At 34.1% G+C, this 14,316-nt stretch overlaps 1 protein-coding gene across 1 annotated transcript; it reads right to left on the reverse strand.

Moving 5' to 3' along the window:
* Window positions 9,630-12,606, reverse strand: LOC109334451 (HSP-interacting protein-like). The gene has a single exon (XM_019570242.1). The coding sequence runs from the start codon at window positions 12,208-12,210 to the stop codon at window positions 9,916-9,918; it is 2,295 nt and encodes a 764-aa protein (XP_019425787.1). The 5' UTR covers window positions 12,211-12,606; the 3' UTR covers window positions 9,630-9,915.

Below are 14,316 nucleotides of genomic sequence, written 5' to 3' on the forward strand. Positions count from 1 at the left end.
AGCGTTGTTGTATCAACATCTTCAATAGCGCAAATTAAGGATTGCGCTAATGTTGCGTATCCAACTGTTTACTACTTATTTTCATTAACACATGAACAACAATACCGAGATGTAGCGTTGTTGATTAGAATCTAATTGACAGCACTATCTGAATTATGCGTTGTTGAATAGAATCTAATTGACAACACAGTCATAATTATGTGCTGTTAAACTGAACTCATTTTCCAAATTAACAACGTATTCGTAGTTACGTGTTGTTAAATTAACATTTTAAATAACTAGAAAATATTTATACAACATGAATTTACTTAAATTAACATGAAGTATATTATTACTATATAATTGTGTTTATTAAAACGAAAATAGATAAAATATTAAACATTATATTTTTTAATTTGTTTTTGTATTTATTAAGATTGATAATTTGTTTATTGTGTTTATGAACAGTGCAAAAATATTAAAGAGAATAACCATCCAAATAATTAACAAAAAACAGAAATTAACATCCAAAAGAATTGTTTTATTATTCATTCAGAGAGGCAAAATACATTATAATGAACTAAATGATTTGCTACATGAGAATATAGTGAACTAAATGATTTGGTAGAAGAGGAAATAATTTTGTCCACAATTTTTTCTTCGAATTCTCTGCACAAATCTTGTAGAACAGTTCATTGATTTCCTTTTAAAATCTGGGTCCTTTTCCCATGATAATCGAATGAAGGAAATCAATGAACTTTAGGAATTGTTGCAGATGACGAAGGAAAATAATTGAAAGAGATAAATAAAAATTGAAAGAAAACAATGAACTAAATAATTCATTCTCCTTTTCCTTTTATTTACTTTCAATTGCTTCATCTCACACAAATCTTGTATGAAAGTCACCTTCCTTCTGAAATCAAAACTTGTTAAAAACCTCCTTGACATGATTTAGAAATATAAACACAATTTTTTTCTTGGACTCCTGTATACAAATCTGGGTGTTTTTTCTCTTTGCAGTATTGCTCTCTTCTTTACTATTATCTTCATGAACATACTCTTATAGAAACTCATACTCTTATGCTCTTAGCTTACTGATGAATTAGAACATTGAGTGAACCACAATATTTATAGATGAGCAACTATTAATATTTGAACAAACGAAGAGACGTATAACCACTCAACCATTAATATTTCAACAAACAAAGAGACGTATAACCACCCAACCATTAATATTTCAGCAAGCAAGAATCACATAATCACTCAACCATTAATATTTCAACAACCAAGAAACGCATAACCACTCAATCATTAATATTTCAACAAACGAAGAGACACATTACTACTCCACCATTAATTTCCTAGACGCTTAAAAAGTCGTAAAACATCAACATCGCATAATTAAGCAAGCGCGGTTAGTATGTCATCTTCAACAGCGCTTCCTTAAATATGCGATGTTGAATATATTCACATCAAATCGCTTTCTATTAAATGCGCTGTCAAAATTAAATCATTCAAGTCAGCGCTAACGTTACTAATGTTCAACAGCGCATTGTCAAGAATGCGTTGTTGAAGTTAAACAAATTGACAGCGTCTGCTTTATTATGCGATGTTGATGTTCTTCCGCCTCATTTTCAACAGCGTCATTCAAAATTTTGTTGTTCAACCGTTGTTTATTACGATATCTGGCATAGTGGAAGCATGGATTTCCTCCCAACTATCAGACAAATGTGAACAATTTCACTGTTGAAGGTAGTCAAGAAGAGTATGAGATTTCTGGCAATAGAACCAAAGATGAATTTGCCACTAAAGAGAAAGGTTTGATGATGCAGTTCACTCCTGAGCAACATAAAACTTTACTTTCTCTTATCCAACAATCATCCCTACAACAAAGTCATGCTACCAATTAGTTGAGCATTATTCCTGATGATGGTTCTGACATTAAACTTACCTCCAATGCTCAAACTAGAAGTAATGTTTATGTCTTGTCATGTTTAGCCAAATCTAGTCATTGGATTTTAGGTACAGGGGCTATTGATCATGTGTGTTATACTATGTCAAACTTCCCTACTTTCAAATAAATTAGACATATTCATGTCACCTTGCCTAATAGAAGTCAAGTGTCTACCAATATTTCAGGCACTGTCATGTTTTCCAGTAATCTTTACCTCACTGGTGTCTTGTACATTCATTCCTTCCATTATAACCTTGTATCTATTTCCAAGTTGACACATACCATTCCATGCAAACTAATCTTTGAAAACAATGTTTGTCATGTCCATGAGCTCTTCTCTGTGAAGATGACTGGCATAGCTGAGCTCAAAGATGGCCTTTATGCAATGGTTGCATCTCCTACGTCTCTACAAAAGTCTTCTAAATGTACTGTGTCTTTTAAAACTTGCCATAGCAGTGTAAATTCCTTCACAAAATACAATCGTAATGTTTGGCATAGTAGATTGGGGCATCCCTCACATCAAAAACTACGTGTAATTCAAAAGGATTTTCCTTTTATTCAATGTAATAAGACTTTTGATCCATGTCATATTTGTCACCTCGCAAAATAGAAAAGATTACCCTATGGTGAAAGTGTTTCTAAATCTATGCATTTGTTTGACTTAATTCACATGGATATTTGGGGTCTCATCTCTACACCTAGTAATTCTGGTCATAGATATTTCTTGACTATTGTTGAGGATAAATATAGGTTCACTTGGTTATACTTATTAAGACTCAAATCAGAAGTGTAACAATTGGTTAAGTCTTTTATTTCTCTGGTTCAAACACAATTTGGTGTTAAGGTGAAGTCTATTAAGACTATAATGGGAAGGAGTTTAGTATCCCTAACTTCTATGCTTCTAATGGTATTTTACACCAAACTTCTTGCGTTGAAACACCCCAACAAAATGGTGTAGTTGAGAGAAAACACCAACATATTCTAGGGGTAGCCAGGCACTCATTTTTCAGTCTAGTATTCCTTATTGCTTCTGGAATTATGCAATGTCTCATGCCATTCATTTGATTAATAGACATCATTCTCTCTATTTGTCTCAACAATCACTTGATAGAGTGCTTTATGGTCATGTTCCTGACCTAAACATTTTTGGTTGTTTGGCTTATGCTTCTACTATCACTGCTCACAGAACAAAGTTGAATCCTAGAACGAGAATATGTGCTTTTCTAGGATTCCAACATGGAGTAAAGGGATACATATTGCTTGATCTACAATCTCATGAAATCTTGTTGTCTAGACATGTGATTTTCTATGAACATATGTTTCCTTTCTTAGAAAATACTTATACACAATGTGCATCATATTCTCCATCATCTTTTGTTTTTCATTTGTCCAGTCCTGATCATAATGTCACTAATCATTTTCCTGATATTGTTATTTCTCATACTTCTCCTTCTAATCATGAAGAATCCACAACAGTCAATCCCATTATTCCTAACTCTGTGTCTCAATCCTCACAGTCATCAGATCATATTGTTCCTTCAAATAGTTCTCCTAGTCATTCTCCTTTCAGACAGTCTTCTAGAGTCAAACACAAACCAACATATTTGCAAGACTATCATTATAATCTTTTAAAGTCTAGTGAGTCATCTGCCACTGATGCCTTGTGTACTATGGTCAAATATCCTATGTCTAAGAGTTTGTTCTACTCCAACTTGTCTCCTAAACACAAACATTTTTATTTTGCTATTTCTTATGTCATTGAGCCTGTTCACTAGGGTGATGCAATTAAGGATGATTGTTGGAAACAAGCCATTAAAAGGGAGCTTAATGCTCTAAAACAGAATTACACTTGGCTTCTCACTACTCTCCCTGCCAACAAGAAAACCATTGGATGTAAATGGGTTTTCAAGGTTAAGCATAAAGTAGATGGGTCTATTTAAAAGTACAAAGCTAGATTGGTTGCCAAAGGCTTTATACAAACTGAAGGGGTGGACTACTTATAGACTTTCAGTCATGTAGTCAAGATGACCACCATTTAGGTTATCTTAGCTTTGGCATCCATTAATAATTGGCATTTGCATCAATTAGATGTCAATACAATTTTTCTACATGGTGAGTTAAATGAAGAAGTTTACATGAAGATCCCCCCTGGCCTAGAAATCAAGTCTCCTGGTCTTGTATGTAAGCTCCAAAAGTCCTTGTATGGGCTTAAACATGCTAGTAGACAATGGCATGCTAAGCTCACTAGTATGCTCACTCAATCTGGATATTGTAGATCTTTCTTTGATCACTCCCTGTATTTCAAAATCCACTCACCTCACTTCACTCCCATACTAGTTTATGTTGATGATTTAGTATTCACAGGCAATGATGTTGAGGAAATCACTCATATGAAGTCACTCTTGGATTCCAAGTTTAGCATTAAAGACCTTGGCCCATTGAAATTTTTTCTAGGCATGGAAATTGCAAGGACTTCAAAGGGCATACATCTTTATCAAAGAAAATACATCTTGGATCTTCTTCAAGAATCAGGTATCCTTGCTACTAAACTTTGTTCCACTCCTATGGACTATAGTAGTAAGCTCATTCACTCTCAACCTGGCACACCTTTAAAGGACTCCACTTCCTACAGAAGATTAATTGGGAAGCTCCTTTATATTACTCATACTCGACCTGATCTTTCTTTTGTCGTTGGACACCTCAGTCAGTTTGTAGCTAATCATATAGATCTTCACTTTGCAGCAGCAGTTAGAATTCTCAAATATTTGAAGAATTCTATCACTCAGGGCCTTTTCTTTCCTATAGATAGTGAATTTCAAGTGAAGGGTTATACTGATTCTGACTGGGCAACATGCCTTGATACCAGAAAGTCAGTTTCTAGATTTTGTTTCTTTCTTGGTTCATCCTTAGTTTCCTGGAAGAGCAAGAAATAACAAATAGTTTCTTGTTCTTCTGTAGAAGCAGAGTATCGAGCCATGGCTTTAGCAGCATGTGAAGCTCAATGGCTCATTCGTTTACTGCAAGAACTTGGCATCACTCATTTTGATTTGGTTAAATTATATTGTGGCAACCAATCAGCAATGCATATAGCAACCAATCCTGTTTTTCACGAAAGAACGAAACACATAGAGGTGGATTGTCACACTATTAGAGAAAAGGTTCAATCCAAGCTCATTCACTTGATGCCCATTCTTTCTTCTCAAGTTGTTGATATCTTTACCAAGTCTTTATCTCCTAATGTATTTTTCAGGATGTATTCCAAGCTAGGCATGCTTAATGTTCACATTCCTAGCTTGATGGGGGTTGTTAGTGATCAATTATCTTTAGAGTAATTGATTATTTGTGTTTTATATTACTTTAGAAATAGTAGTTAGTTAGCTTGCTGCTTTAGTAGTTTAACTAACTTACTATATAAAGGCATTGCATTGTGTAAATTGATGTGCAGAATCATTAATAAAAATTCTCACTTCAATAATTCACAAATCTCTCTTTCTCTCTCACTTCATTCAGTTACAAAGCGGTTACTAAATTTCTTCTTCATTCTTCATCTAGATCTCTTCAACAATGGTGAGCAGAGATATCTTCAACAATGGATATCAAGTTTGTCCTCCAAAATTTTATTATCAAGTAAATGATCAGCAATTAATTTTCCAAAGGACTAGTGTGGTTGACATTTTACACTTGTGGTACTTATTTGATAGCTATTTTTCTGTGAATTACTTGGTATCCATTATTACATATTTGGAGGATTAATTTAGTTTTGATGTGCGAATGATTTTGCTTGTATCACATCTTGTTATTATAAGCGGTACTTATCCTTCACCAACTTAAATTAAGTCAGAAATGTGTGGTTTATTTGGCTTTTGTTCAATCGTGATGTTGTTAAGGTTCAATCAGTCAATAGCTAGGTCACCTATTCTCTCCCTGACATAATTATAGTTACCTAATATGTCATAAAAATGTGTGTTCGGCAATCTATCTCACTTTAATCTATATTTATAAAAACTATTTTGTACCGATTTTTACTTTATAATATTAGTAAATTTATATATATATATATATATATATTAATATTAGTACGATGCACCAATTATATTGTTATAATTTCGGTAAAAATCATCTAACTTATAGAATATCATATGGTTGATTTTTGTTTTATTTTTTAAAAAATTAAAAAAAAAGTAAAAATGTCTCCATTTTTATTAAAATGGTGCTATAGAGAATCAAACACATTTTTACCTCTAAAACATGGTCCACAACCAAAATACACATTTTACTTGCTAAATAAAAATAGTTATTAATTATTTTCTTTAATATATTTTAAACATTAATATTAATATTATATATATATAATTTCATGCGGTTTAATGAATAAATTATCAATTAAATCATTGTATGAATATATCAATACCTTGTGCCATTAGCAATTTGAATTATTTTATATGTTATTAATAACATTGCTTTATTCTCTCATTATTCATAATATTTCTATTACAAAGATAAAAATTCCTCTGATTGGTAATTCTTGAAAACTGGAAGTTTCCATTAGAGAACCAAAGACACCTAATAACACTTTATAAACTATATAAATATATAATGGAAAGAAACCAAACGGTAATTTAATCATATTAAGAATCTAATGTCATTAAGTAAAGAAGCCTAGTTGGATATAAAAACTAACACTACATGGCTAAGCATCAGAAAAAACAATAGAAATATAAAAAAGTGGAAGTAGGTGAATATATTTATAAGAAAACTAACTAATTAATGGATTCTGGTTTTATTGTTTATTCTGATTTATAAAATATGTATGGGGAATTTCAACAAGTTGTAATGCTCAATTAGAACCACAAGCACCACACCAATATTTGTTTGATCTGGAGGGCCAAATCCACTCAAAGTACACAGTATTCGTTGAAACAAAAGAATAACATGCAACTTGACACCCAAAAAAACCAAAACATAACAGCCATGAACAATTTTATGTTAAGGAAAAAGAAAGAAGTGTAGTCAACATTGTTGATGTTAATCTTCTTCAATATGCCAATGATACAATCATTATTGGGGGGTTCTCCATGAAGAATGTAAAAGCTATGAACTACATGCATTATCCAACTATTTCTTGTTGGAATTAACATTGCTTCTTACTATTTAGAATTTTAGATAGTATGGCTAATTATTTAAATTGCAAAATGGGGTTTGGCCCATTAAATTTTGGGGTATTTCCGTAGGTGTCACTTACAGAAGAAAAAAGGTTTAAAAAATTGAACATTTTTTCTCATAAATTTATCTTGGGAAAGTGAATTAATTAGTGTTATGCATGATTAATATCCACTATCCATCCATAAGTTTTACAAGCCCTACAAAAATTCGTTATTGGACTCTCTAATACTAAGAATGTGAGAAGGAGCCACTTTTTAAAATTATTAATTTATAAAAAAATAAAAATATAAACCATTAAATTTTTGTTATTACCATAAGTCATAATTATACATAATGTGCTGTCATCTCCATTAACGAAGAGAAGCCATATTCACGAAAATGGGGTTTCGCTGGAAATGACACAACACTAGACACGTAAATAACCTTTTTCAGTCAAAAGGCACTCAAGTAAGTGAACTGGATGAAACTGACTTTTTATGATAAAAATAGCCTCATCTATCTGTGAGTGGGTGAGATAATTATATGCTCCTCGTCTGATTTTTGTTCTGATGTTGAGTAAGATAAAGTTTTATGAATAAGTAAAGTGAAAAATATGTAAATAAAAAATAAAAGGTTTTTATTTAAGATATTATATTACACTCGTTGTGATTCTTTTTTGAACCATTAGTTGTTGATCTCCGAATTATTAAATTGTTTTCATAGTCCATATTTTTACATACCTCTATGTGCAAAAATATGGATTATGTGAACAATTATATTGCAAAAATAGTATTATGTTTTATTTTGTGAAGAGAAAAAAAAACAGTTATCGGTTGATTCAACTACTTGACCCGATCGGATTAATGAAGGCATTAGAGAACAAAGCATCTAAGTCTTTGGTTTTTTTTTTATAAAGAAAAATTGTATTAAAGGAGCACAAAGGGTGCCCACCCAATACAAAGAAGGAAACAATCACAACTTAGTCGCACTTAGCGTTATAGAAAGATTAGGATCCATACACCAATTAGCAAACGACAAGGATTTATGAGAAACAAAAGAGATAAACCAAATCCATGATCTAATTTGAATCAAGTCAATTAAATGCACATAGCTCGGGGTCTTCTCCTGAAAGACAACTTCATTTAAATCCACCGCGAAGCATTCTCCGCAACTTTACACAATTACCGCTTTTAAAAGTATCATGAAACTTGAAAAAATCCATAATTGTTGAAGGTATTGTGATAGGAACTTGAAGCCAAATATAAAAACCTTTCCACACACTTACATCAAAGTCATAAGCTATAAACAAGTGGTCAATAGATTCAATTTTGACAACATCAAAGTCTTTGGTGGTTCACAGTCACACTTCATATCCAGTTCAATTTTGACAACATTACATTTTGTCTGCACAAAGTCCTGCAACCAAGCCATTAGAGAACACTTCAGTTTCATTGTCTTTCTTCTTCTTTGGTTGCCAATTGTCTCTTTTTTCCTTTTAAATATATTAATCCACCTTAGTGTGAATATTAATACTCAAACATGAATATTTAAAAAGATCAGTGTAATATAAGGGGCAAATGATTTTACAGGATGCAGAAAAAATATGTCATTTTTTATTTATTTTGCCTTTATGTTTAGATGAACTAGTAGAAATCTACCATAAGGAATTAAGGATATTCAAAACCAAATTGGATTTGAGTCACTTTAAATTATGGATTTAATATGTATACACTAATAGTATAAGCATTTTTTACATTGTTTGTAAATTTTTCATCATTTATATGTTAAGTAGTAAACAAAAGTAATACAAATCAATGATGGAGGATAGACTGGCAATGTAAAAAACTTTATACGGACAATACATAAAATTTAAAGACTTAAATTATAGAGTGGACAAGTAATTGTATGAGATAAATGTATAAAGGTTTATTAAGTCTGAACATTCATTCCAACTCATTTAAACAATTGTAAATATAATTTAGTTGTCAATGAATGAATACTCAATAGAGAAGCAAAGATCAAATTGAAGGAGAACCATCATGTTCCCCCTCTTTAGGAAATACACGTAATGAAATAGTTAGAAGCTTAAAGTTGGATAAGATTTTTACTTATATCTTTATCTATTTAAATCCACCTTACAACACAACCATCAATTATACATTGCAATAAGTTTGTCCTATGCACATTGTGACAACTAATCAGTTTATGATGCTGTGGTTATCCACTCAATGATAGAAAAAACCCATCAGAAAGAGATTGGCCACAACTGCAGTGCATCAGAGGCACATTAATTCATCTATTTTTTGTTTCCCTTTCAGCTTTACCTATTTGACTTCTATAAACTTTTGCTTTTACTTTTTAGAGTGCCAGAAAAGCCATTAAGCATTTCAGCACTAACAAGAAGTCACAAGTATGTAAATGTAAAACATAGTGTAAAATGGGCAAGACATGCAGCATCCTAGTAGAACATTATTGAAATATATCTTTTTAAGAATTAGTTTGTCATTACAGCAACACATCCATGATAGTAAGGGAATGAGAATGACTGATCTTAGGTGCGAAAATAATTACAGGAAACTCAACTTTACAAATAATGTTCAGAAATGATCTTCAGATAATCAAACCATAAGAGAAAATAAAGGAAAAACAATTCAATAACTATCTAGTTTGGGAACCCAAAAATTTCAATTCCTGTGTAAAATGGATCCAGAATCCCCTGTCAACACAAAATGAAAAGGACATTCTTTGTCCATAGGGTTCATTGGATAAATCACTGAGCAGATATTGTCAAGATTTCAAAGCCACATCATTCATCTCAAAATCATCAGGATCATTGATCTCTATTTTGCCAGTGTAATCGGGTCATGACTTTTCAATCCTTTCACTTCTCCTTCCTTTGCATCTACATTGGAGTGATGATTCTTTAGCACCATTGAAATGTCGGCCTCAGACGCTCCTGCAAGCTTAAAGCGCTCGACTGCAGCATCCAGATTTTTATTCCAGTCACCCATTCCTAATTTACATTCAACTTGGGATCGTTCATATAGCATATTACCCCAGAAAAGGTGAATCTGTGACTTCATGACGGCTGCTTGCTCAGCAGCTTCTTTTGCAGATATATCACCTTGACCAACAATGGATGACTCACCTTCTGTGGGACCTCCCTGTTTTTTTCTTCTTCTCAATAGTTCTTCTTTCTTGCTTGTATTTGGGTCCTGCAGTTCCTTTGCCCTCTGCTCCTCCATATTCTCCCACATACCAGTTGCCGCTTTCATCTTCTCCTCTGCACTGTCAAAAAGTTGAATTGTCTCTGTTGGATCCCAGCCTGATAGATCTATCTTGTTAGCAAGTGCAAAAGACCAATGAAGCTTAGCCATTTCAAATTGTTGCTGCCCCAAAGCCAGCAACCCTTCATAGAAATCTGGTTTAATTACGAGTGCTTGCTCATACTTCTCCCTTGCCAATGAATATTTTTCCTTGACCCAGTCATAAGTGACTTGAGTCCGTTCTGCCACTATTTCCTCCCCAGCTGACTCGTCTAAGGGGATACGCTTCCTAGCAGCACACATGTAAACATTTCCCCAATTGAAGAATGCCAAAGCAGCCACCTCCTGGAACTTTGAAGCAGCTTTGTCAAAGAGATCCTGAGCCTCCCCACCAGTTACAATTTCCTCAAGTGCCTCTGAACAAAACTCCATCCCAAGCTCATGCAAGTCAATATGAGCATCTGGATCAATACCAACATGTGAGCGGAAAAGCTGAGCAAATTCAAACAACCAATCATCCATCTCCACTTCCTTGGATTCGGTATCTTCTGTGGTACCTGCCTTTTCCTTTGGGGCATCTTTCTCTATCTTATCAGCCTCGGCTTTAGCAACAGGGATTTCAGAGACAGATTCACTGGGAGAATGAGACTCACTCTCATCTCCCTTGAGCCCTTCGCTCTCAACAAGTTTTTCTTCCTCTTCTTCCAATACAGGTGGCTCCTGCTCAGGACTAACTTCGACAATATTTAGTCTCAGCATCCCAACTGAATCACTTTTATATGCTTCGGGTTCTTTCATGAGATGGCTATCCACACTACACTCAGCCAATCTGAGTTCATCCGTAGAGGTTATAGTAACCAAATCACCATCATTATCCTTATACTTGATCAAAACTGACTTCGATGATGGAAATCTTTTGGTCACTAATTCTCTAAGCACTCTAAAACTGCAATTCACTGGCACCTCAGCAAGCCTGATGTCATGATCATAAACAAGCTTCAAAGGTCTCCAACGAATTAAAACCTGTGAATGCTGTCTACAAACAATTGCTGAATGAGACAACTGTTCCTTCTGGTTTCCCTTTCTTGGATTAGAAGAATTAGCAGAGCCAATTGAGGGCTTCAACACAATTTTTGGCAATTGAGACTTGTTCTCAGGACCATTTTCAGCAGATAAAACCACTTGGGGATTCTCTGTCATGTAATTAGGTGACACAACCGATCCCACAGCTGCACTTGCCCCCTTCTTAGGTCCTGGCCGGGCAGGTAAAGATGGCCCTAAACCTGCAATAGGAGCACCACGAACCGCAGAAGCGCCAAGGGCAGCAGGGGAAGGGCGACTATGAAGATCCTGTTGGGCTTCCTGGCGAGTTCCCAATGTGGTCCTCAATCTCTGAGCAATCTCCAAAGTATCTCCATGATTAGGTTCAACTCCCAATAGCACTTGTACATCAAGCATAGCCATTTCATACTTCCCTACAGCCTCAAATGCCCGAGCCCTCCGAAGGAGTGCTCTAACGAACTGGGGCTGCACCTGAAGTGCCATGGTGCACTCGGCAATCACAGTCTCATAATCAATAGGTTTCATTTGTATCAAACAAGCAGCTTTGTTGCTATGGAAAACAGCCCTATCCGGGTGGGTCTTAGGGGTTAGTTTAAGGGCATTCTCATACTGTTTTAAGGCACCAACAAAGTCCTTATTCTGGAACCTTCTATTCCCCTCTTCTTTGAGCTCATGGGCTCTCTTCAAAAATATTGAGGAATCCAATTCCACACCACCATTAGTAATCGGGGCTACTGAATTATCAACAGAAGCTTTGTTTGAATTTGAAGCACTACCCTTTTTTCTTCTACCCCCTGATTTCCCCATTTTATATTTATTTTCACTTATTCTCTCTTTCAATTGATCAGACACACAACCAATTATGAAGAATCTCGATTATATATACACAGAAATACTGACCTAAATTAAAATCAGTAATTAATCTATAGATATACCCATCAAGGGTGAGATGAACTTACATGTGAGAATCTGAAAGATGAGGAATTTCTGCGAAAAAATGAAACTTTCATTCTACCAGCGATTACCTAGTGGAAAATTCTATAAGAAAGGGGGGAAATGGCGAAGTTCAGTTGAGGAATGACGTTGGGTTTTGAGAAGTGAAAACATTGGGTTTGAAACCCTAGATATAGTAGTTATTAAGTGGTCCCGTATCTATAATGGGGCATGTGGTTCGTCATCGTCAGCCGTTAGATCTGTAGAATAATTAATATCCCGTGATTTTGACCTTCCCTATAGCTAAATAAACGAGGAAAAAACTCTTCATCTTCTTTTAAAAAAACCTATTACATAGATAAGAAAAAAAATGTTCCAATGATACATATTATTCGTGGTGAGCAAGATCCTGTCCAACCATATACATGTCTTAATCTAATGACTTAGGCATGTGTTTGACCCGTACAAATAAATAAAAAAATGACAGACTTGATTAAAAGGGATAGACATGTCGTCAAAAAAGGATGGATTCGGGTCTATGTCCAGGTCACCTAACTCGTCCCTTATAGTTATATATCAAAAATAGTTGAATAAGTACATATCAATACCCATTATGTTCAGCTTATATAACTCAAATACCTATAAGCTCACACAACATTCCACATCACTTATCATATGATCATTATTCCTTACTTTTTTTTCCATTGTTCTCCTAGATAGTAAAGGACTGCTGCGACAACAGTGAAGGACATTGCGGCGCTTAAGAGTTAGTTATTTTTTTTATTCTCTATTGTTTGTTTTTCCTCTTTGAAGTTGATTATGCTTATGTTATTGCCTCTGATTGCCAATGTCCAATAGCCTTCAACCCGTTTTCTTCATCTTTTTTCCATTATAGGTTCTATGGCTAAATCTATGAAAGTAAAGTATGATAAATATTGGGGAAATATGAAAAAGATTAACTCTTTATTGTTTGTTGGTTCTGTCTTGGATCCTCGTTACAAGCTTGAATATGTCACTTGGAGTATGCATGATACATGTGATGAAGATTTGGCATCATGAATGATTAATTTATTAAAAACTAGCCTGGGTGAACTATACAAATTTTATGCATGTGGAGTTGCTAAAAATAGAGAAAATGTAGGTGGTAGTGGTGATTCTTCTAATAGTACAACATTGGATGAGAGTGTTGAAGGATGTCAATGATGTGGTGCATAAAAGGGAGAGGAGCTTGAAAAAACATAAGAGAGCCAAAACCAATTTTGAGAAAAATGATCTCGAGAGATATTTGGAAGAGAACACTATAGATGGAGAATTTGACTTGGACATCTTGGCTTGGTGGAAGGCAAATTCTTCAAAATATAGGATCTTTTCTGTCTTGACTCGTGATGTATTAGCTATATCAGTTTCTACTGTGGCATCTGAGTCCTACTTTAGCACTAGTGGACGTGTGCTTGATATCTTTCGTAGCTCATTGTCTCCTAAAATAGTTGAAGCTCTCATATGTTCTCAAAACTGGTTAAACCCTGTGGGTTCAAGTTTGATGATAAGGATTTTGATCAATTTGGTATCATTGAGAAAGTTGGTAATGGTGATTTCACTTCTAGTTACTATTTTGTTAATTCAATTAAAAATATGTATTATGCAATTTTGACTATTTTTCTTGCAGAGGTGGTGGCAAAGATTCCGGAGTCACAAGGGGTTAAAGATTAGAATGCAACCATGAATCTTGATTGATAGAAAACCAATTAATTTTTAGTTTTTGTGTACTTTTTGTGAACTCCAATTTAAGTTTCATTTTTCAATTAGCAGCTAGTTATTGTATTCATTTTTGTGTGAACTTTTGAGTATTGACATGTTGTTATTTCAGTTCTCATATGTTTTTTTATTATTTACAAAAACACTTCAGCTTATATTGACACTTGATAGTTTAAATTGTTCTGAAATTTTCAATGTCTTCTATAATTTTCAGTCACATGCTTG

Source organism: Lupinus angustifolius, chromosome LG19, assembly GCF_001865875.1.
Source record: "Lupinus angustifolius cultivar Tanjil chromosome LG19, LupAngTanjil_v1.0, whole genome shotgun sequence".
NCBI lineage: Eukaryota > Viridiplantae > Streptophyta > Magnoliopsida > Fabales > Fabaceae > Lupinus > Lupinus angustifolius.